At 43.5% G+C, this 25,992-nt stretch overlaps 1 protein-coding gene across 5 annotated transcripts in view; it reads right to left on the bottom strand.

Annotated features, from left to right (window-relative positions):
- Positions 1 to 25,992, bottom strand: part of RYR1 (ryanodine receptor 1) — a 1,245,571-nt gene that overhangs the window by 910,292 nt on the left and 309,287 nt on the right. For all 5 annotated transcript variants that reach the window (XM_085625233.1, XM_085625235.1, XM_085625236.1 and 2 more), the window contains exons 25-26: positions 14,003 to 14,150; positions 12,085 to 12,293 (exon numbers count right to left, since the gene is read on the bottom strand). In XM_085625233.1, coding sequence (XP_085481359.1) covers positions 12,085 to 12,293; positions 14,003 to 14,150 — 357 coding nt within the window. The remainder of the gene's footprint in view (positions 1 to 12,084; positions 12,294 to 14,002; positions 14,151 to 25,992) is intronic.

Below are 25,992 nucleotides of genomic sequence, written 5' to 3'. Positions count from 1 at the left end.
AAATAGCGACAAAGAACTTAAATTATTTGTAATCTTTATGTTTTTTTATCCAGTTGACCACTTGATTAAATGTTGCACTTAGGGGAGAGGATGTGGTGTTACTGCCAGAGCTGCAGACTTTGCAACTGGGGAACCAGGTTGGAGTTTCTGCTTCAGCTCAACATTCTGTGATTCTGGTCAAATCACTTAATCTCCCCATGTCTACAACCAAAATGAATTTGATCTTGTATGATGTAACCAATGCTCATGTAAAGCACGCCAATACCTGACAAGTCTGCACTATACGAAACTGCAAATACACAAAAAATAAGTGTTTTTCACACTTCTGTCATTGGGATACATGTGGGCTACATCTGGGTGATATTTGTGCTGCATTTGGGCTCTTTTGTCTCTGGTGGTCTTTTTGAGAGATTTATTTGTTATGATGTTTCCTAATTTCCTCATTTACTGCAGTCTCCTCAGTAGGAAATGCTTTCAGTTTTTTACTTTGATTCTATCAAGAAGGTATTCAGATATGTCACACATTTGCCATAAATTCTGAATGTTAGCACTCTAGTTGCTCATTAGATCACTCTAGCAAAGCTACTGTTCACCACGGAAGTCTGCTGCTGGTATTAAAAGTGCATGTTTCAGTCTGCATATCAGAATTTTTTTATGAAATAGAAGAGGATTTGAGAAGTCAAAATGTGCCCTAATTTTTCTTTCTGCAGCACTAATCATAATTTCTACGGCAAAATGAACCCCCTCATTTTGTTCCTTTGTAAATTAAATGTTTTAAGTGTTACCACTTTATTCCAATCAAGATGGCTTCAGGTGTGCCATACTTTTGTCATAAGTAAGACTGTTAGCGCTCTAGTTGTTCGTTAGAACACTCTGGGACATTCTGTCATTGGGCTATACTTGGGCTACATCTGGGTGATATTTGGGCTACATTTGGGCTCTTTTGTCTCTGGTGGCCATCTTGGGAGATTTATTTGTTATGAAGTTTCCTAATTTCCTCATTTACTGCAGTCTACTCAATAGGAAATACTTTCAGTTTTTTACTTTGGTTCCATCAAGAAGGCATTCAGATGTGTCACACATTTGCTATAAATTCTGAATGTTAGCACTCTAGTTGCTCATTAGATCACTGTAGTAAAGCTACTGCTCACCAGGGAAGTCTGCTGCTGGTATTCAAAGTGCATGTTTCAGTCTGCATGTCAGAATGTTTTTAAGAAATAGAAGAGGATTTGAGAAGTCAAAATGTGCCCTAATTTTTCTTTCTGCAGCACTAATCATAATTTCTATGGCAAAATGAACCCCCTCATTTGGTCCCTTTGTAAATGAAATGTTTTAAGTGTTACCACTTATTCCAATCAAGATGGCTCCAGGTGTGCCATACTTTTATCATAAGTTAGACTGTTAGCGCTCTAGTTGTCCGTTAGAACACTCTGGGACATTCTGTCATTGGGCTATACTTGGGCTACATCTGGGTGGTATTTGTGCTACATTTGGGCTCTTTGATCTCTGGTGGCCATTTTGGGAGACTTATTTGTTATGAAGTTTCATAATTTCCTCATTTACTACAGTCTCCTCAGTAGGAAATACTTTCAGCTTTTTACTTTGATTCCATCAGAAAGGCATTCAGATGTGTCACACATTTGCCATAAATTCAGAATGTTAGCACTCTAGTTGCTTATTAGATCACTGTAGTAAAGCTACTGCTCACCAGGGAAGTCTGCTGCTGGTATTGAAAGTGCATGTTTCAGTCTGCATGGCAGAATGTTTTAATGAAATAGAAGAGGATTTGAGAAGTCACTCAAAATGTGCCCTAATTTTTCTTTCTACAGCACTAATCATACTCTCTATGGCAAAATGAACCCCCTCATTTTGTTCCTTTTTAAATTAAATGTTTTAAGAGTTACCACTTTATTCCAATCAAGATGGCTTCAGGTGTGCAATACGTTTGTCATAAGTAGGACTGTTAGCGCTCTAGTTGTTCTTTAGAACACTCTGGGAAGCTGCAGTAGAACACAAAGGAATCAACTGACAGTCTCTGCCCTTGTTGGATGTACATATTTTACTGAGAATTTCAGACTTCATTCTCACATGACTGAGAAAGATAATGTGAATTTACAGAAAATATGCTCTCAGTTTAGCTTATAGATCACCTTCCAAACCTCTGTGGTAAAAGCATGAGAAAATAGATTTCTCTCAAACATGATTCATGATATCACAGCAGAAGGCTTTTTCACATGGTAAAATCACCTTAGAATACACAATTCCTAAAATGAGTATGGAACCATCAACAAATGATTTATAATGTAACTAAAGTCTTAAAACCTTCTATTAACTGCAATGCTTTTTAATGAGGTGCTATCATGTATATTGGTCCCAAGATGGCTGCCAACACTTCTTGGATGAAGTACTGACAGCCAATCAGATCTCACGATGAGATGTGTGGTTAGGATCCGCCCAGATATATCTATCTTTTTAACTCTAATTTTCTCAGGAACTACTGAACGGATTTACACCATTTAAGCAAAAGGCACGAGTCTGAACTGAGGACTACCTCTTTGCCAAATTTGGTGTAATTCCGTTCAGCAGTTCGGGCTGTAGCTGCGTCAACAGGTCCTATGGGAAAATGCATGGGGAAAACGCGTTTTGGGACCCCCCTTTTTTCTCGGCCCCCGCTTGACGAATCACCGTGAAATTTTCAGGATAGGAGGATAGGAGCGGACCGGAGCTGGCCAAAAGTTTGGAAAATGACGCAAAGATTCGTCAATCGGCGCCAACGTTATTCCAAATAGAATATTGCGGATTTCCTATGGAAAATAGGTCCTAACTATAACTACCTACTGGTGACTGGCAGTAGGTAATATATATATTTATATATATATATATATATATATATATATATATATATATATATATATATATATATATATATATATATATATATATATATATATTCACTGAAAAAACCATAGGTTTCATTGACGTTATAGTTAGTTGGATATTTCACTCGTACAAAACCAGTGAAATTCGGTCATTATAGTTAGTAGAGCTAACTGTAAGTCGCGGCCCCACAATGCACTGCTGATGACGAAACATATTACATCACTCATGACATGGTCAGTGACATCACTGATAACATCACTGATGATATCTCAAATGACATCACTGATGACATCACTGATGACATCATCCATGTGATAATTTTATGCACCACCTCACACCCTAATATAACCTTTGATACACCTGCTCTAAAATACAGACTACCATTTTTGAAACCATAGATAAACCAATAGCAATTACTACATACCCACTGACTAACTCCTAGATATATACACACATCCATTCATTCACCCATACAGTCAGTCATACATGCAGTCACTCATCAATGCACCACTATCATATGCACTCATACACCTATACAGACACTCATCCATAGAGTTATTGACACAGCTAGCTAGTTATGTAAAGAATCAATAACACTGCCATTCACTCACCTATACATTTATACACACACCACCTCACTCATTTATACAGATACTAACACATACTTACTCTCTTATACAATCACTAACACAAGGACACACTCATGCATACAGGCACTCTCACAATCTCTCTCTCACATATAGTCATTTAGATATTCCAACACTAACATATACTGCCTTTCATGTAGTTACTCACACATGTACCACTGAGACATCTAAACACTCATGAACACACCCATACACACACTCACCCACCTATACAGCCATTCACAGACACACTCTTTAACCGATACACACAGTGAATCACCCACTCACATTTCTATGTACAAAGTCACACACCCCCACCAACCCACACAAACAGTGAGGCACCCATACAGATACTCATGCAACCAATGAATAACCCATAAAGACACTCATGTAGCTACTCACCAACCCATGCAGCAGCTTACACAACAGACAGACTGATAAAGACATTCACACAGTTTAGTCACTAACTCATGCATTCAGTAAGACAAAATTAATGACTCACTTATACAGTCAGTCACACACCTATTAAATCCTCCACCCAGACACTTATACACCAACTCATTCTTCAATACACCTTAACATTAACATGTATAAAATTTCTCTCATTTTCGGTTCTTCGAGCTAAATATTGCTTACCACAGCATCACTTCTTCAAGTATCTCCAGATTCGTAGCTTTTTAGAATCAAAAGGACTTCTCATTAACTCATCTATGCATCGTCATAAGATCTTAGAAACTATTAAGAAAACAAAAAAAATAGGCACAATCTATCAAAAGATCATTAATCACTCCGAAGATGATTTACTCTCTGTAGAGAGTAAATGGCAAAGGAGGCTAGATATACTAAAGGTCGATATAGGTAGATCCATCGAAATATCCATGAAGGTACTTTTCAATGGATCCCTTCAAAGCCAGCATTATATGTCTGTCTTCGATCTTTATTATTCCCCGGCTAAGCTCGCCAAGTGGAAGGTCAGCGGCGATTCTAGATGCAATCGCTGTAAGGAGGTGGATGCGGACTCTATCCATATGTTTTTCAAATGCGAAAAATTACTTCGTTATATCACAGATATAGAATTTTTTATTAATAATAATCTACGGATTCTCGTAAAACTTTCTCCTGAGTTGGTAATTTTTGGTGTTCAAGTAGATCAACTTGGGAAAAGACCTTTCCCTGAAGATGCATTTTTGTTCATCTGCATGTCCGTTTTCCGTTTTTGTATCACTTCTCGATGGATTGACAAGGAACCTCCGACCTTTCATCATTGGCAATGCAAGCTAATCTCTATTTATCATTTAGAATTGGCTATGTATAAACTTAAGGGGATAAGGAAAAAAAAACAAGGTCTGAAAATCTGGGACCCAGTCACTAAATGGATCTGAGGGATCTACTCCATTTCTTTTATGTGCCTTTTTTCTTTTTTTTTTTTCTTCTTCTAAATTCATTTATATCATGCTTGCTTGTTTGTTTCACTGCTCATTGCCCGACTGTTTGTTGTAAATAAAAACTGTAAATAAATAAATAAAAATAAAAAAACATGTATAAAACACATTTAAAATTTACAGAAACACACATTCACTGGATAATGTCATCAGTGATGTCATTTGAGATGTCATCAGTGATGTCACTGACCATGTCATGAGTGATGTAATATGTGACGTCATCAGCAGTGCATTGCGGGGGTGCGAGTTATAGTTAGCTCTACTAACTATAACGGCCGAATTGCTCTGGTTTTGTACAAGTCAAATTTCCAACTAACTATAACGTCAATGAAACTGATATATATATATATATATATATATATATTCCACGTTATAGTTAGATCAGGTAACTATAACTTGCGCGCCCACAATAAACTGCTGATGACGTCACATAGTACATCACTCATGACATGGTCAGTGACATCACTCATGACCTCAATGATGACATCTGAAATTACACATTGTGGATTGCGGTCGCGCAAGTTATAGTTACCGGATCTAACTATAACGTGGAATTTCATTGGTTTTTTACGAGTGAAATGTACAGCTAACTATAACATGTGTGAAACCTATGGTTTTTTAAGTGAATTTGCAAGGTTTTGTAAATGATAATTCCTAACTATAACGTGTGTGAAACCTATGGTTTTTTCAGTGAATTTGCAAGGTTTTTTAAATGCTAAGTTATGTATTTATTTTTTATTTTTTTTTCTGGTTTTTCACTATGCGCACACCCTGCGCGCACGGTGCGCTTCGCGCACCGTGCGCGCACTGTGGGCGATCGTTGCGCTTCGCGCACCGAGCGCCCACGTTGCGCAGTCCATGCCGTGCGCGCCTCGCCTTTTTTTACGCAGTAACATTTGTTTTTTTCTCCCTTGTGGGTCCTTTATTTTTTTTGCCGTGCGCGTACGGTAAGCTTACCGTACGCGTACCCCGCGATTTTTTTTTAAAATTATTACATTTATTTTTCGTACTTTTGGGTCCTTCTTGGACCCCCTGAAAACACTAGGGGGTCTGCAACTCTCTTCGTTGCCCCCGTTTCACGTTCCCCACCTTTGTTTCTCAGTGCGAGAGACAGAAAATGGCGGCCGACACTTCCTGATTTCGACCGATTCGAATGTTTACAGTCATGTAACCACCAATCAGAACTGAGCTCGCGCACGGCACCGTGCGCGTACGGTAAGCTTACGGTAAGCACACGGAGCGCGCTTACAGATATATATATTGATTTAAATGCTATTTTCTCAGGACCTACTGAACAGATTTACACCAGACCTACAAAAGGCACATCCTTGACCTGAGGACTACCTCTCTGCCAAATTTCAAGTAATTCTGTTCAGCCGTTCGGGCTGTAGCTGTGTCTAAAGGTCCTATGGAAAAATGCATGGGGAAAACGCGTTTTGGGACCCCCCGCTTGACGAATCCCCCCGAGACTTTCAGGGTAGGAGCGGAGCGTAGCGCCCCATTAGTTTTGAAAATTTCGCGAGGATTCGTCGACCGGCGCCAAAGTTATTCCAAATAGAATGTTGCGGATTTCCTATGGAAACACGGTCCTAACTATAACTATCTACTGGCGACCGCCAGTAGATAATATATATATATATATATATATATATATGTGTGTGTGTGTGTGTGTGTGTGTGTGTGTGTGTGTGTGTGTGCGTGTAAATAAATGTTTCTACTAAAATAACAATGGATAAGGTGACATTATAGTTAGGTGTTGAAATCAGTTAAAAACTAACAATTTTAAATCAAACACAGAAATTCACCACTGACAGTTCGATAGTCCAGTGAACTGACTATAAACTTGTGTCCCTGCAATGCACTGCTTATGTCCTTTCCTCACACATTACATCACTCATGCCATGTCAAATTACATCATTGATGACATCTTCCAATGAATTTGACTGTTAGCTATACACTTTTCATATTGGAAGAAGTGAAGCAAGGTACATCTAGACAAAATTTTCTATAAACTCTGTACTACTTATGGGGGCAACCTTTCGCAACACGCTGAACATGAAGAAAATCTGTGCAATCACCCATATTAATTAAATATTATGCTCTTGTTTTACTGGTTAGTAAGAAACATAACATCTCTGTAGACATTCATGCAATGAGCAATTTATGTAAGAGTAAACTTACAAATGTAAATTACTCACAAGAATAAGAAACCTTTGTGGATTGCCACAGTAATATCTCTGTTGACATTAATATGAATAGTAATTAATTAAACTTGAATACCATTTAAAAGAATGTTTGAGAACTATTTACTTTAATACGATTTAACAGTTGAATACCTCATCTGACATTGAATTTTAAGTCAACTGTTTCACGTTAGCCACTGATAAGCCATTCACAACCAGGTCCTATGCGCATCCCTCTGTAGTTTGTAAAAATACCTTCCACATATTCCTGAAGTTAGAAGAATGACATATACCGTTAGGACAATGCTTACAATCATACTGCGACTTTAAATGTTTGTAAGTCACCCATTCATTATACATTCTTCAACTATGTATAATGTCTCAGATATTGCAACAAACGTCTGGAATTAAATATCTGCACCTTAAGAATCTCCAGTTTACATAGAAATTGCTGATAAAGCTCTATGAGAACTCTTTAACACCAGCAATGGCATAGAAATATACAGGTGAATAATGTATTGTAAGGATAGGCTTTAGTTTTTTCACAAATTTTGGCAACAAGGCTTTGATTTAAGCCACAACCTGATTGTAACGTAGGTCTGCAAGTCACACCAGTTGTGCTCAGTCTCTCACTTGTTTAAATGAAGTACTGTTTGCACTTAAAATTGTACTGGCAGTTAAACTGTGTACCATATAAGTTTTAGCATAGTTAATCAAAATTGTCTCCAGTATTACACTATTTCCAATTTTCACATGTACATATAGCCAATCTATTCTGTATATGTTTGTTGGTGCTTTACTACCTACTTTGTTTTCTAAAATGATCTATGGGTTTATTGAGGCATTAGAGTCACAGTACATGGATGATGTTGTCAGTGATGTCATAAATATTGTTTGAGATATCATCAATGGTGTTATTTAACATGTCATGGATGATGTAATATGTTAGGTAATAAGCAGTGCAGTGAGTTGGCGCAAGTGTTAGTTAGTGTAGTAAATACTGCTGAATTTCAGAGGTTTTTTGTTTTTTAAATGTTATTATTACCTTATTTCAACACCTAATGATAACATCTATTTAACCTTTGGGTTTTTTCAGTGAATTTCTGTTTTTTAAGAAAATGGAAGATCATATTGCCATACCTAACTATAATGTCTCTGTAACTTTGGTTTTTTTTCTGTGACTTTCTATTTTTTTTTTTATCATATTCAGCCAGCACCCTAATTTCGCAAGGCCTTTAGCCATGTACAATGGGGAATTGACCCAGGCAGAACCTCAAGCGGTGGTCAACTCACTGCAGCCTGCCCTCTGTGGCCAGCTTGCTGCCCCTGCTATTCTTCTGCCTGCCCTCCATTCTCCGTCTACGTGCTCTTGGCCAATCCCACCTGCCCTATATAGTCAGTTTCTTGTCTCTGTCCATGCCAGCTTGCCCTCCAAGGTCAGCTTACTGCCCTGCCTCCTGACCTATGTTCTCCATGTGTGTGCCCTTGCCCCTTCCATCTTGCCTTCCTTGATACATTGTGCTGCTCCTGACTATCCTGCCCTCTATGGTCAGCATGCTGCACCTGTTCCCCTCTCACCTGCCCTGGTTCATCATCTGCATGCCCCTGCACCTCACACCTATCCTTTGTGGACAACTAGCTGTCCATGGCAGTTTGCCCTTTGTCGTAAGCTTGCTGCCCCTGCTCCCCGCCTTCCATTCGCCATGTGCATGCTCCTGCCCCTTCCCGCTGCCCTCTGTAGTAATCTTGCTGCCCCTGCTGGCCTACCCTCTGTGGTCAGCTCCCCTGCTCTATGTTCTCCGTGCATGTGCCCCAGCCTTCTCCCACCAGTCCTCCATGGTCCCTCGTTTTGCTACTGCCCATGTGCCTGCCATGCCTGGTAAGCTTGCTGCCCCTATCCGCCATTGCCCATGTACGGGCCCCTACCCCCTCCTTCCTGCCCTTCCCTGTCTGTTGTGCTGCCACTACCCATGACACCAGCCCAGTCTCGTCAGTTTGCTGACCACGCACCCCTCACTGAACACTTTTATCCTTGTGCGTGTCCCTCCCCCTTGCTCCTGCAATCCGTGCTCTGTTGTGCTGCCAATGCCCCTGCTGCTTGGCCTCCCTGGTCTGCGTGCTGTCATCTTCCCCACCATTGTCTGTGTGCAGGCCCCAGTCACTCCCTCCTACCCTCTGTGGTCTGTTGTGCTGCCACTGCCCTGGCTGTGTGCCCTGTCTTTTCATCGTTCTGCCCCAGCCCCTTACCCCCACCTCTTGTCTACCGCATTCCATTGTGCTGAACCTGCCCCTGCCGCCAACTCTCCCTGGTATGCTTGCAGCCCCTACTTCCCCCCACTTCCTTGCCCTCTGGTGTCTGTGTATTTGTTCCTGACCCCTCTTCCTGAGCTCTGCTGCCGCTTATTCTGCCACTGACCAAGCTGTCTACCCTGTCTGGTCAGCTTGCTGCCATGTCCCCATGCCACTGTTATCCATGTGCATGTCCCTGCCCCCCTCTCCTGCCCTCCATGGTCCATTTTGCTGCCACTGCCCCTACCACCTGTCCTGCCTAGTCAGCTTCCTACCTCTACCCCTCCCTTCAGCCCTCTGTTGTCTGTGTGAGTGACCCTACTCCCTCTCTCCTGCCCTCCACGGTCCGTTGTGCTGCCACTGCCCCTGATGCCGGCCCTCCATGTTAAGATTTCTGTCTCTGTCCCCTCCCCCTTGTCCTGCCCTAGACATGTGCAAGGCCTTCTCCCCTCCCTCTTTCCCTTCGAGGTCCACGGCCCCTGCCGCTTTCCATACCTGGTCAGCTTGCTGCTACTGCCATCTGCCAAACCCCCACCGGCGGCCATGTGCAAGCCCTGCATTCAACAAAACCACCCTGCAACCCTCAGGGCAGTAAAACCCCAACCACACACTGCCCATTGGTTGTGTGCGACACGGAATTGGCTGCAGGCCTCCTGTGGCCAGGCCCTGTGACCAAACCCCCAGCGGTTGGACAATCCCCACTTCTGGCCTAACCCCACTGTCGTTCAACCCCCCATGGACACCCAACCCACTTTTTATTTTTTTTTGCGGTGCAGAAGTACTCCTGTGGTAGTACCGCACAAACGGCACTCCAAGGTAACACAAAACAATGAAGGCTTCACTTTTTGATGCTCCGCGGTCCTGAATTATGCTGCGTGACAATATAGAAAGGCTGCATTCAATCCCGCTGATGCCCCGCAGATCCCCAATGGACCACTGGCTGGGTCCCTTGGGAGTACCACCCTGTCACACATTTTTCCCAAGCCTTTGTTTATTTGATGTTCTCTTAAAGATAGTGTAGCCATTGCTAGCCTCTCCCACATTCCAGCAATACCATCTATCAGCCACTGGTGCACCCTATAAAACTTGCAATTCATCATCCAAAAAGATCACACAAGGTAAACTTTGAAGAACACAGATTCAATTAGGCATCTCAATAGAATAGAGGGATGGGGAAAAGAGCTTTATCTTTGTGCGAACTACAGATTTACTTTTTTCAGAAATATATTACTGTGACTTATCTACAAGGATTTTGAAGAAGCCAGAGCAGGCCACTTATATTCAGTCCTTCACAGTTTGTAGGCCCTGGGACAATGTGTTTGGTAATGAGTCAAGAAGAGTCCATTCCAAGCTGTCCCACTGTAAATTCAACTCTTGAAAATCTAATATTGGACTTGGAAACTCAAAGGCAGAGCTTTTATTTGATTTCACTTTTTTTAGTCGCGTTTGACAAGAGCGCAACCGTATTAGCTAGAACAAGTTCGTAAATAAGTTCTTAAATCCAAGATCACCTAGAAGAAAATCATTGCCTGCTACAACAGTTCTTCAGCACTGATATTTTTCAGGGAATCAAATGCTTGAATTATTCCCAGACGCTGAGTTGGGAATCCTTGACCATCAATGTTACCATAGCAGTATTTCTGCACAGCAACTGATACATAAAACAAAAGCCAAATAGCCAACGACCACAAGTAGCACATCCATCTCATTTTATCACCCAAAGTCTGACCAATCATTCAGAAGGTGCCTTGAGTTCCAACCCTCTTCAGAGGCTCCAACTGTAAGATATTCTACTGCATGGTACCAGGCAATAAGGTATCATCTGTGCTCTACTCATTGTTTTCTCGGATTGATCTTTTAAACTCTTATTTATCTTAAAAATCGCGTTCTCACTTCAGATGGGCAATGCCTGTTCCTCTCTGTCCTGAAAGGCTGAGGTATTATTGTTTTTTAATTGGACAGCAAGGTTTTCTCACTGAAGGTATCTCTTCAAACCATATGAGTTGTTTGGGACAAGGGAGATCTTTACCGAGGACACATTCATGAAACATATATATTATCTCCACAAAGCTGGGCATGTATGTAAGGGAATAAATCAAGCATGGAAATCTATGAAAGATGCAATGCTGGAGAATAATTTTTTATCTTTGGCTGTTTCAGATATTGCTGCCACAGTTACTGAGTAACTTCAATACACACCTTTCGTCTGTGACGATTATGTTTTATAAAACCGTATGTGACAATAAATATCCAAATGCCTTGGCTGCATCTTCACCTTGAGATCAGAAGTAGAGTATTATTTAAGGATGAAGTAATACAACCAACAAGACCCTGACATCAGAGCCGCAAAAGCATAGGAAGGTCAGAATGACAAAACTTCACAATAAAGAGATGTGCAACTGGCTTATACATGTAGTGGTAGCAACACAGATGCCTCCGTGCAATCACAGTAAAGTTAAAAGTTCCCTTTCACAGGTGTGTACTGTTTTTGTGGTTAAGTTGTATGTTGGACAGATGAAAAGGGAAATAGAAAGGTGCAATAGTCTTACAGTATGTCACTAGAGACACCACGACTTCAACTCCCAGCTTCTAATGCAAAGCAAGCGGTTCGCCTAGTAGCTCCCTGATCCCGTCAGAATACATATAAGTGTCTTTTGTACGTACCCTGCATCCATTGAAAACATACGCCAGTTCATCCGCTCCTAGCTCCACATCAGGCTTGACATCTGGCCGGGCCCAGCCCACTCTCATTTCTCCAGTAGTGACAGCTTCGTATTCAAAGTACCACATGCCCGACTTGACAGCATACGACTTGTCGGCCCTGAAGATACGCACCCTCTCCGTGCGAATCTTGGTCACTCCTTGAGTAGCAGCTAAAAAAACATACGAGTTTAAAAATACCTGGAGGATCCCTCATACAAGACCGACTATTCAAAGTGTACAGCATGCAGTATTATCTAATGTTCCTATTGACTTAATTAAGCTGGACTTCTAAATTATTTGTTTCTTCGCAGAGTCCCTTTGCTATGAATTCAAAATCTGTACATACTATTTTGGCAATTAGACGTGTAGAGAGTCGCCAAAGGTTTTCTTAATACTTTCACAAAACTGTCTCTTCACAGAGTAAGTGGTGTGCCTGAAGCGAGAAGGATCTATGCATCTTGTTGGTTTAATTAAGTCTGTATGCAGTGCTCTGCATCAGGTCTGTATTATGTGAATGGAGCGCATTCTCTCCCTACTGAAACTCTTTTGACAATCCTTAGGAGCATGCCTGCTTTTTAAATGTATCTAGGAACAGGGATTAGACAGGCAAAAAGTAATGGATGGCTGTCTGAATGTGTCTTGGCAGCAGTATGCAAATTAGAGTATTGGTCATTGTTTGACTGGTTCTAATTCAAGTTTGAAGTGCATGTCTGTTTGAATTTGTTTAGGATAGTTAGTCTTGAAGACGATGTGCTCTGACTCAACACCAAGTAAGGGTACCAGATGACTCCACGTCACCAGACACACTGCGATACAGTCAATGCCTTTCCCTTTTCAAATCACTGTTTTCAGGTGTGTCAATCCAATCATCTTACTTGATATCAGCCAAAAAACAATTCCAAGAATGCAACATATTCTAATACAAACCAACCCACAGTAAAATAGGGTCCCTGAGGACTTGGAGTCATCTAGTAACATTACTACCGAAGGTGTAGACACCAAGGGTGTGCTGTCCTGGGTGACACCTTGTGAGCTAACATTTGACAAACCCTCAAGGCCTGGAGCTGGCCACACAGGGTCTGCCAATAAGAGGCAGCATGAGTGCTAGGCACGTACCGAGCCACTGGTGGTCAATTCACTTGGAAAATACCAGCCTTACCCATCTCTTATGTAGAACTGCCATAAGCTGAGGGATTGCTCTGCGATTTGAATGTCACATGACCAACAAGTGGGAAAAGACTTTGTATCACTAGAAAACTTTAAAAACTTGTGTACCTGCAAGGCACAGGAAATAGCCACCCCTTATAACAGCTAGGTAGGTGCATGGTCCCCAGAGTCAGATAGCTAGTCCCCTGAACTTTTATATCCTGATGATGACACTCCCTGCCCGCCCCTTCAGTTGTCCCTGCCAACTCTACAATACGAGCTGACCCCACAGATCTCTTTGACTTATATTGTAAGTAGGGGATAGTAGGTACTAGGAGTAATGAATACTTTGTCCTTCCCTTCTGTGATGAGGAACTCAAGTTAGACATACATAGTAAGGCAAGCAAACCAAAGAGAAATATGGTCGGAGAGATAGACAGGGTGGCCAAATTTAGATTCATACAAAAAGCCCACACTATACAGGTAGAATAGGTTCAGAAACACAGGTAGAAGAGCTATGGCTGCAGAGACAAGACAGATCAAGGCCTGAGATAGGGAGATCAGTTAAAGTTCAACAAACCAATAACTTTAGGTTAGCCAGATACATTCCAACGCATAGATTAGAAAAACATACAGGCTTGCTAATTATGTATAGGCAGGATTTTGGTCAAATAGAGAGTTTAGGTCCAAGGTTAAAGAGGCAGACAGATAGCGATAAGTGCTAATGACTTACTGGTGTCCTGGTCCGGGGGTTCAATATTGTAGCCATAACCAATCAGCGTTCGTACTGCCTCACACAGGCTGTCCCGGTTGGTCTTCTTGGTCCTTTCATCCAGCAGGGTGTAAGGGACTAAGCGAGGATTCCGTTTGTTTTTAATGTCCTGTGGGAAGGGAATGCAAGATGAAGGAGAGGGGTGAAAAACTGGTACAAAGAAAGGTCAGAGAGGCAGAGGGAAGTGAGGAACCAAGAATGACTGATTAAAGTAATCTATGTAGCTCTGAGTGATCCTGACAATGCTGATTTGCATTCTGGCTAACTTGTCTGTTCTTTACTGTGTGGTTCTTCCTTACTACCTGCTAACAGATTTTCAGTAAATCCTGTATTTTGTCCAGATTTGGAATTCATGTCTTAACTTCTCAAACTGTATTCATTTATTTTCGGTGCTTCCTGCATTTCACTCTCTCCTGATCAAATACATTATGTCAGCCTTAAGAGCAACCTGTTACAGACAGTAAACTCCGAGTTTAATGGATCAAAAAAGAAAGGCCCTTCTGGGCCCTTGAGACCTTAATCCTCTTTGACCAGCGATGCGGGTTATTTTTACTTCACTGATTTTGGGTCCATGCCAATTCAATATCCCAAATACCACTTAATAGTGGCTAACCCCATACCAGTAAATGGGGGTTAAAGAACTTCCTTCTAAAACAAGACAACACTGTGTTTCTTTCAACAAACTCGGACCAGAAAGAAACCTTGAAAACTATGAGTTATCGTTCAAGTCTATTGCATGTAATTTTCAATATATGTTATGTATATAGTTTACGTGTGTGCCCTAGCTCTTACAAGACATATGTAAAATAATAAAATGAATGGTACAATAATAGTTTTTCTTTTGTAACATATTTTTATATTTTTATTTTCGGTTTACTATAATGCTCAAACCACAGAGCTGGGCTGAGCTGATAAATGAAGCCAGTGCAGATGATGTAACAATGCCCCCAAATTCAACAAAGCAAATCTTGTTTAGAGGTGTATAAGAGAAGGTTGCCAGATATCTATGATTCTGTCCTCTGCAAATACAGCTTAAGTTTTTTAAATTATCAATGGAGAACATCTGTAGTGTGGCTGCTGTTCAGCATGGCTAAACGTTAGTGGCGTGGTGTGGGGTAGATTGGAGTGGGGTAGAGAGGAATGGGGTAGATTGGAGTAGCGTGGAGTGAGGTAGACAGGGATAGCTTGGAGTAGGATAAGTTGGTTTAGAGTGGCATGGAATGGGGTAGATGGGTATAGCATTGAGCGGGGTAGATTGGTTTAGAGAAGAGTGGGGTGGATTGGAGTAGTGTGGCGTGGGGTAGATTGGTTTAGAGTAGGGTGGGGTAGATTGTAGTGGGGAATAATGTCGGAGAGAAAAAACATGTTACTGTCACACACAGGGGTGAGATAACCTCATACAGTAACTTGCAGAGGTAAATTAATTCCATATTGTTACACAAAGAGGTGATTTCAATTTGCCCCGCTGTCACACCCAGGTGAGTTAGTTGATTATCACACAAAGTTGCGAGATAAACCTTGTACTATCTCTTGCAGCAGTGAGATAAACCTATTGTTTTCACCTACGAATGTGATAAACAATGTATTATGAAACACGGGTGCCATTATTCTAGTTTTGTTACACACTGGAGGGATGGAGGGTATAAAGGCTGTGTAGCCACAAGCCGAGTGAGGCGTACCTCTTGCAGTTTAATGCATGCACTGGTGAAAATAAACCTTGTGTTGCCACTCTGTGTAAAATAAAGCCCATATTGTGAAACCCAGGGCGCGAGAAACAACTTATTGCGGGGTTGAGCATGAGCTAAAGAGCATGTGCCCCACACAATATAAAAGAAAACAGTAATTACGACACCCGTGTGAGATAAACCCCCATTTAATTCTGAGCTTAAGATAAACCTCGTATTGTCAAGCACTGGGATACCGCAGATATTAACTCACACTTAGTACTCGGAAAAATTTCAGTTCAGTATCTGGAAGAAGAGTGATAAAATGTCTCCATAATTGTTACTTGATCAGTTGGCAGCCCAATTAAAGTTTTTTGGCAAAACAAATAATATTTTCTTGAGTGTCTGATGTACTAAAAAGTAGAAGAAATTAGTGTTAGAAGAAATGAAAGTAATGCATGCCTTCTGCTCTCAGGAAGCTGCATTAACCAGAAAATAATGCTGGATAAGCCAACTTCTGTAGCAATACTAAATAAGGAAATAATGCTCAATGAGGTACCTTAGAAAGAGACACACAGGTTCCCGTTATACCCTGTACACAGAGTCGACTTTCGTTGCATCCTCATAGGACTCGGAGTTCTGGTCTGTTTATCTCAGTGTGCCTCTCAAGTACACGCCTTCAAGAGTGGAAACAGAAATGAGGATGCAGGAGGCCATGATGCCCAACAGCCTCCGAGTCAGTCTCACCAAAATCCAGGATAGAGGAGAAAGCATCAGAATCGTGGCCTGAATATCCTGGACTCACCTCTCCGGGGGATAGACCTGAAACTGCACTGTGTGCAGAACGGTTCTGATGAAAGGGAGCATCTGAGAGGGAGTCAGATGTGACTTCAGCATGTTGATAGTAAACCCCATCGGGTGCAGGGGGTTTGCCGCGGTCTGAAGGTGGAAGACAACTGCCTGGGGTGAGGAGGCTTCAACAGCAAATCGTCGAGGTATGGGAAGATTGGAACTGCTGGCCTCCAAAAATGAGCTGTAATCACCGCCATCACTTTCGTGAACACCCGAGGTGTCCTGGTAAGGCCGAAAGGGAGCATGGCAAATTGAAACTGCTCTTGGCCCACAGTGAATTTCAGGTAACGCCTGTGAGCAGGCAAGATGGGCATGTGGAAAAATGCGTCTTGCAAGTCCAACGCTACCATCCAGTCTCCTGGGCGGAATGAACTTGGATGAGTGGTAGCATTTTGAACTTCTCCTTTTTCAAGAACAGTTTGAGAAGGTGCAGGTCTAGGATACGACGAAGTACTCGGTCCTTCTTGGGCACCAAAAAGTAGCGAGAATAAGAACCACAACCTACTTCTGGGCATCCTCTCTATGGCTCCGTTGGCCAAGAGAGCCTGCACTTCTTGACAGAGCAAGGGAAGATGTTCCCCCTGGCGGGGTAGTCACAAAGTCAAGGAAGTAGCCCCTTTGGACAATCTGGAGAGCCCAGCGGTCTGATGTCACTGACCGCCAATGGGGCGGGTAATGGCATATCCTGCCTCCCAATGGGTTCTCATGATGGTCAGAGGGCAAACTAAAGAGGTTTTGGAGGCAGCGGCTGCTGGCGGGAGTGGTGGACTTACTCAACCACTTGCCACCTGTCCAATGTCGTCATGGGATCCGTGCCCTCAGACACAAAAAGGCTGGGAAGCCAGCTGGCAGAGGTGACTTGGAGGATATCTGCGCAGCTGGAGACCCATTCCATGACCATGAAAGGGGGGGAAGGCGGATTGGGGAAATAGACAAGCCCAAAGACCTGGGAATACCTCTCCTCTCCTTAAAGCACTCTAGCGTAGAATTCGCCTTCTCTCCAAATAGGTGAGAGCCATCAAAGGGCATGTCCATGAGGGAAGCCTGGACATTCCCTGAAAATCCACACATTTTCAGCCAGGCGTGGCACCGCAAGGTCACCAAAAATGAAATCGCTCTGCCCAGGGAATCGGTTGTGTCAAATTCACAACTTATGGTGAACTTTGCTACATCTCGCCCATTATCAATAGCCTGGATGAGTATGTCTCATGCATCCTTTGAGATCATAGGCAACACTTGCGTAACTAAGTCGCTTATTCTATGGGAGTAATGCCTGATAAGGGACCATAAGGGTTTACAGACCTCCCCACTTGTCTCTCTCTCCAGGCCTATCAAATAAATATGGCTCTGGCTCCACTCTGGGAAGCTTGGATATGGTCACCGCCGGAGTCTGCATCGGACGATGCCCATCCGAGTCTGGAATAATGATGCTGGTGGCACCGCATAGGGGTGTCATAAGCGTTAGCACAGGAGGGGGTGCAAAGGAAGGTCTCAGTCTCATTGGTAGCTCTGCTCCGGATCTAGCAAGGAATCCATGGGGCCTAAATGATGCCGAGGGGGAACTCGCCAGTGTGGGTCCAGTAGGGGCCCCTCCCAAACCCTTGGGATCCAAAGGCGCTCTAGATGGGCTGCCCAAATATGAGGCGCATGGCCTCATAAAACGTCTTCAGCTGGGCCGGGGTTGCTTCGGCTCCGGAAAAATCAGGGAAGTGTGGAGTGTACCCAGGCTCAGGTTCTTGCATCTGGTCAGAAGAGTTTGACAGACACGGTGAAGTCGAAGACCTCTTTGATTTCTTGTACTTGTTGTTTGTACCCATCTTCCCCGACGACTTGGAGTGTGACAACGATCATAAGGAATGGCTCCGCAAACAGTCCTAGGAACTTTTGAGCGAACGGGAAATTGAGCGTCACGATGTTGACCGACGTTAGGCGCATGAGGCTCCCCCAGCACCTTTGGAGATATGCCTCGGCAGTCTTCACAGGTCTTGTAGTAGTGGTCCAGCTCCAAGCACCATAAACACACCAAGTTGGATTTTTCACTGACATTTGTCTGTGGTAAGCCCCACATGGTATGAAACCAGTCGGTTTCTTGGGTGACATGACCTCACACCAGGAGTAAATTCTCAAAAATGTTTGACATAACATCGAAAAAAGCCAGTCAAAAAGTGACTGAGGGGTAGCTCAGATTGGTTCAGCACTATCTGTCAAGGAAAGGAATGAACTGTATTCAGCGCGCCGAAGTGGCACCTATATAAGTACCAGGCATGTCACTTCCAGCATGTCCTATGCCTACGAGGAGCCCAACGGTGCCACCCACCGGCGCACAGGGGTACTGCTTGGAAATCTTCCGGATCCTGTCTGGCAACTGGGGATATTCTAAGGTAAGAAATCTGTGTCTGGAAGTCTCCATCAGATACGGTAAACAGTCAAAATATCGAAAAAAATATATCGACTGGACAGAATATCGAGTTTTTAATATAGAATGGACAGAATATTGAAATGCCAAAATATAGTGGTGAAGAATATCAAAAATCAGGTAAGAAATATCGATTTACATAATATAGAAGTAAGTAATATCGACAGTCATAATATAGTTGTTAAAAATATCGATTTTTTTATAGTGTTTTAAGTGTTAGTATATGTGTTAAAAGTATGTATTAATTTTGGAATGTATGTTTGAATATTTTTAAAGTAATGAATTTTATGTTATTTAATTTTTGTGTAATTTAATTCCGTAGCGGGTTGTGGGTTTATAGGGGATTAGGGTGGGAAGTAATTTAATTAAAGTCCATTAAATAATAATTTTTAGGAATTATTAATTATTTGTAATTTAATTTTGCGTTTTACTTCTGTAGCGGGTTGTGGGTTTATAGGGGAATAGGGTGGGAAGTAATTTAATTGTTATTGAGTAATTATTAATTGGTATTGAAAATTAATTGGTTGTTGATTAGTTATTAATTGGTAAATAATTGGTATTAATTGGTTATTAATTTGTATTAATTGTTTAATAGATAATTATGTTAATTTTATTAATTTAATATTTGTAGCGGGTTGTGGGTTTATAGGGGAATATGGTGGGAAGTAATTTCATTTTAAATAATTAATTATTGAAATAATTTTTGTATATTGATAATTAATTTATTATTAATTAATTATTAATTGGTATTATTTGTATTTATTAATTTTTGGTATTGAAAATCAATTGGTTGTTAATTAATTATTAATAGGTAATTAAATTTAAAAAAAGATTGGTATCAGGGGAGGAGCCAAGATGGCGACCGGAGCAGTCGCTTGAGCGCCCGGCTCCGTCGGCCCTTGGCCTCGGACTATCATCCTGATTCCTATCCTTGCCGATTTTCGAGGTGCAACGCGTGCGACGACGCGCTGACTGCGCCGCCGCTTTCCCGAAGTCTTAGCCCGCCCGGATGCCGGAGTTTTTGGTGCCTTTGTTCCCCGCCCTGGACCCTTGCTCTACTGTGGCCTTGGCCGGCCCCCTGGAAGCGTCGCAGTCACCGGACCCGCTGGTGCAAATCTGAGCCCGAGGTCCCGATCCCGCCTCACGCCACGTACGGTCGCCAGAAGAGCCGGGAGAGAGACGCCCGGACACCTCCTGTACCCTGCATCTGACGGGCTGGAGCCAGAGGGTAAGCCCCGGTGTGGCGGGTCTCCTACCCCGCTCTGTGGACCACGCCGTGGAAGGCTGCAGACCCCCTTCTTCTATGGTCTAGTCGGCTGCAAAGAGAGCCCGAGGGAGGGGAAGAGACTGCTGGCTTTCACCTGTTGCGGCGCAGACCTGTTGGGAATTGCCTCCTTGTCACGATCCCCCCCCCTGGCCACGGTACCGTTCAACGGTAAAACATGGCGCTGATTGCCTGCTCGCTGCTGGGGGGTGATGCTCCGGTCTCGCCCGCTGCCCGCTTCGCCCTCCCTCTACCAGACTCCAGCTCCCCAGTGCCGTCCCGGATTGCTGCCGTTGGGGGGACGCAGCCTCCGCTGACATACGGCTCCGTTCTGGCTGCCCTGCGGGACTTTCGTCTGCAATTGTGTGTCGGCTTGCAAACGCTGAGTGAGCGGTTCGACTCTACACTGTCTGCTGCGGGCCGTGAGCGCCCCGTTTGTGATCAACAAGACGTGAGTCTGCCAGTGCTGTGGTCCTCCTGCGGGGAAGCAACGACTGGGTATAGCGGTGCTACACTGGTGTCTGCATTTGGCTTTCCCGGCGCTCGGGATCAATCGCTCTCCTGCTCAATGGCAGATACTTTGTTTCCCCGGTCATTGCTGCCTGCTTTGTTGTTGCCTGCCTCACCGTGCCCGCAGGAGTTTCCAGCTGAACTACACCTGGCGACCTCGAGGAACCGTTCACGGTGGCCTATGACTCCTTTTATGTGGAACTCATGTACTTTACAAGCCAGGTCTGGATTTTATATGGTGTGCAAGGGGACCTCCATAGATGATCGGCGGCCATTTTGTGACTCTACTTCTCCATCTTCTCCCAAGTGGCCATATTGTCTTTGTCTGTTCGGGATGGGGGGCATTCACGAGGGGGCGGGTCTAATCGTACGCCCGCGATCGGGCCAGGGCTAGATTACTTTCTATCATCATGGCTTCACGGCCGGGCTGGACTGGGACTGGAATTGTCTACTTATGTTGTGCGCACTCGTCGCGATCTGTCTGCCTTCATTTCCGTGGTGTTACATGCTATCTTCCCACGACCGCCTTCGGGTGTAGTGGGGTTTCAGTGTGTGGAGGCTTGGTTGGCCGGTGGTGTCGGGCGCTCCTGAGGACACGTGGGCTCCTCCCCGCCTCCTTTCTTCTTTCTTCTCTTAGTTTCTTTACTCTATTCCTACTTTCTCTCTCGTCTATATTTCGGGTTCATTGGGCGACAGGCACTATGCTGGGGGGGGGGTAGGCCATAGCCTCCGCATTGGTGTAGGGTGGGGGGGTAATTTACTGTTTCTTTTTAGTTCTATGGGCCTCTTTCTTTCATGTCTCTGCGCTATACTTGTTTCGATTCGGGGTCCGGGTGTGGGGTGGATTGAGTGGGGGCGGCTTTTAGGGGGTGCGTATTTGCTACTGTGATGATCCTGTTATCTAATTGCATCGCCTTACTGTATGAGATTTTCTATGGCTGTTTTAATGATGCTGCTGCTCTCCAGTGTATGAAGCCGACTTGCGGACTCGAATCTCCTTGTTTCTATCCTTTACTGACTTTATTCTCGATAAAATTTTTTTTTTTTTTTTTTTTTTGAAAGCCTTAAAATTAACCTTCACTTCTCCTTCCCCCGGTGTCAAGGATCCCTCCAGTGTATGAATCCTGAATCGTTGCTAATCTTGACCTTGCCGCACAGGGAATGTATTGTTTGCCTCTGTGCTCAACCGTATTGTGGCCGGCCTGATGGTTGTAGGCCCGTATTTGTTCTTTTACTATGCACAAATAAAGGTTTTTTGGAAAAAAAAAAAAAAAAAGATTGGTATTTATAATTAATTAATTATTAAATATTGTGTGATTGGTAATTAATTTTAATACTTTTTTGGGGTATTAATAATGAATACTTTTTTAAATAAAATATTAAATTATTATTTTCCCTACTATTGCACTCACTGGAGTGGGAATAGTAATTTTTACCCCTACGCTATGCAACGCTTTCCCTACTATTGCACTCACTGGAGTGGGAATAATAATTTTTACCCCTACGCTATCCAATGCTTTCCCTACTGTTGCACTCTTTGGAGTGGGAATAGTAATTTTTACCCCTATGCTATCCAACGCTTTCCCTACTGTTGCACTCACTGGAGTGGGAATAGTAAATTTTACCCTCCCGCTATCCAACGCTTTCCCTACTGTTGCACTCTCTGGAGTGGGAATAGTCATTTTTACCCCTACGCTATCCAACGCTTTCCCTACTGTTGCACTCTTTGGAGTGGGAATAGTAATTTTTACCCCTACGCCATCTGACGTTTTCCCTACTGTTGCACTCACTGGAGTAGAAATAGTAAATTTTGTCCTCCCGCTATCCAACGCTTTCCCTACTGTTGCACTCTCTGGAGTGGTAATAGTAATTTTTACCCCTCCGCTATCCAACGCTTTCCCTACTGTTGCACTCTCTGGAGTGGGAATAGTAATTTTTACCCCTACGCTATCCAATGCTTTCCCTACTGTCGCACTCTCTGGAGTGGGAATAGTAATTTTTACCCCTAATCTATCCAATGCTTTCCCTACTGTTGCACTCTTTGGAGTGGGAATAGTAATTTTTACCCCTACGCCATCTGACGTTTTCCCTACTGTTGCACTCACTGGAGTAGAAATAGTACATTTTGTCCTCCCGCTATCCAACGCTTTCCCTACTGTTGCACTCTCTGGAGTGGGTATAGTAATTTTTACCCCTACGCTATCCAACGCTTTCCCTACTGTTGCACTCTCTGGAGTGGGAATAGTAATTTTTACCCCTAATCTATCCAATGCTTTCCCTACTGTTGCACTCTTTGGAGTGGGAATAGTAATTTTTACCCCTACGCTATCCAACGCCTTCCCTACTGTTGCACTCACTGGAGTGGGAATAGTAAATTTTACCCTCCCGCTATCCAACACTTTCCCTAATGTTGCACTCTCTGGAGTGGGAATAGTAATTTTTACCCCTACGCTATCCAATGCTTTTCCTATTATTGCACTCTCTGGAGTGGGAATAGTAATTTTTACCCTCCCGCTATCCAACGCTTTTCCTACTGTTGCACTCTCTGGAGTGGGGGTAGTAATTTTTACCCTCCCGCTATCCAACGCTTTCCCTACTATTGCACTTACTGGAGTGGTAATAGTAAATTTTACCCGCCAGCTATTCTAAGCAAAAAATATTGAATATTTTTAAATAATATTACGTAAATATATATGTATTAAAACATTTTTTTTACTTACATTAATTATTTATTAATTTTAAAGTTATTTAAGTATTTTTAAGTATGTTTTAGTTAATTATATGTATTATTTAATTAATTTTACATTACTTTTAAGACATTTAACAAATTCGATATTTTGACCAACTATGGTGCTGATTCCGATCCTGGAAAAAATTTCCCTGTACGACTCGTATCCGGTCTTTTTACCGTACGAATCGTACAAGTGCGTACAAACTGCCAAGTACGATTCGCATGGGAAAAAGTCCATACGAATCGCATTGGGAAAAATTCCCCACACGTCCTCGGGTCGGAAAATGTGTCCGACACGTCCCCGGACGATTTACCGTACAAATGTGAAAAGTGAAGTCCGACCACGCAAGTACGATCCATCCCGTGCGTCCGATGTTACACCCGTATGGAAAAAACACCGTCCGCACCGAACTCCCATAGCAACCATGTAGACATGTGCCCACATACGCGCCGAACCCCCCCCAGCCAGCCCCCGTGAGTACGAGTCGAACCCCCCCGTGTATGTACACCCGAGTACGTACGAGTCGTACCCCCACCCGTGTATGTACACCCGTGTACGTACGAGTCGTACCCCCGTGTATGTACACCCGTGTACGTACGAGTCGTACCCCCACGAACCCCCGTGTATGTACACCCGTGTACGTATGAGTCGTACCCCCACCCGTGTATGTACGGTGCGTACCCCCATACACGGGTGGGGGTACGACTCGTACGTACACGGGTGTACATACACGGGGGGTTCGACTCGTACGTACACGGGTGTACATACACGGGTGGGGGTACGACTCTACGTTCACGGATGTACATACACGGGTGTACATACACGGGGGTTCGACTCGTACGTACACGGGTGTACATACACGGGTGGGGGTACGACTCTACGTTCACGGATGTACATACACGGGTGGGGGTACGACTCGTACGTACACGGGTGTACATACACGGGGGTTTGACTCGTACGTACACGGGTGTACATACACGGGTGGGGGTACGACTCGTACATACACTGCGGGTGGGGGTACGACTCGTACGTACACGGGTGTACATACACGGGGGGTTCGACTCGTACGTACACGGGTGTACATACACGGGAGTACGACTCGTACGTACACGGGGGCTGGGGGGTTTGGCGCGTACTCACGGGGGCTGGGGGGGGTTCGGCGCGTACTCACCGGGGCTGGGGGGGGTTCGGCGCGTACTCACGGGGGCTGGGGGGGTTCGGCGCATACTCACGGGGGCTGGGGGGGGTTCGGCGCGTACTCACGGGGGCTGGGGGGGTTCGGCACGTACTCAAGGGGGCTGGGTGGGGGGGGTACGGCGCGTACCGGGCCCCCTAATCTGGTCGTTTCGCGGCGTACTTCGCTTTTCCGGAACTTTTTGGGTGCCGTAAAAATATTGCCGTCCGGACTGCTGTTGGTTCGAATCCTACTTCCTGGTTCGTGAAACGCTGCCTGAAAGCGTCCCGACGTCACGTCGGCGCTTTCCCGGATCACATTTGTTTGTATATTTTCGTCGGTCGGTGTTTTGTACGACTCGTACGGAAATGGTGTTTCCGTGCGAATCGTACTTGCATGTTTGTAAAGTTTTACAACCGACGGTTCGTACCCGGTTTTTCCAGGATCGGAATCGGCACCTATATTTTTTACAACGATATTTTGGATTCTATATTTTTGTACTTACCTGTTTGTAAATAGGGATTCGATATTTTGGCATTCTATATTTTTTCCTCGATATTTTGGCAGGCCGATATTCTTCTTCTCGATATTTTGTCAGTGATCCATCAGATACAAAGCACATTAAATACCAAAAATTAAGGCATTAAATATATTCATGAAACGGTCATTCAAAACATTTGGAAAGTACATAGAAACCTAATAGAGCTCATGAACAACAGAAACATTGCTGGACCAAAAACTCCAGAACTTTCGCAGGACCAGCTTGCTCGTCAGTTATAGTCATCTTTGCTTTTAGCTCAAATATCAAGTGTTGACAGCAATTATGTATTTTGGAACATCATATGTATTGATGTGGATAGAAACTGTCCTAGCTGTGTCTTTCTGCTTGTTTCTATCCTTGAATATCCCTGAACTCGATGAGTTAGTTGAATACTAAGTCTTTTCTAGAGACCCAGAGTTAATGCAGGTCTATACTCAAGAACATATCTCTCTGTTATACTTGGTTCTTTCTCCTCTATCCTCCACTATGTGACACGATATGAAGGCAACCAGAATGATAACCTCTTCCACCACTAATATACCTAGTAGTATAATTCCTACACTGAAGAAATTGTATACTGTCCATTCACATTTGAGATCATTAGTCCAGGCTTGCTCAAAATAAATTAATAATTCTAATTTAATCAGGGTCTAGTCCTGACAAAACAATGCTACAAAGTCACTCTTAGCAAACTTTTTTTTAACCCTGGTGCCCCAGGTTCCGAGTTGTTTCTCATCCAAGGCTTTATCTTTGTCAGGACGCTCCAACATTTCCATCTGCCCTCACACCATTGTCTTT

This window comes from Triturus cristatus, chromosome 9, assembly GCF_964204655.1.
Source record: "Triturus cristatus chromosome 9, aTriCri1.1, whole genome shotgun sequence".
Classification (NCBI taxonomy): domain Eukaryota; kingdom Metazoa; phylum Chordata; class Amphibia; order Caudata; family Salamandridae; genus Triturus; species Triturus cristatus.
This window is presented reverse-complemented; position numbering and strand designations above follow the sequence as displayed.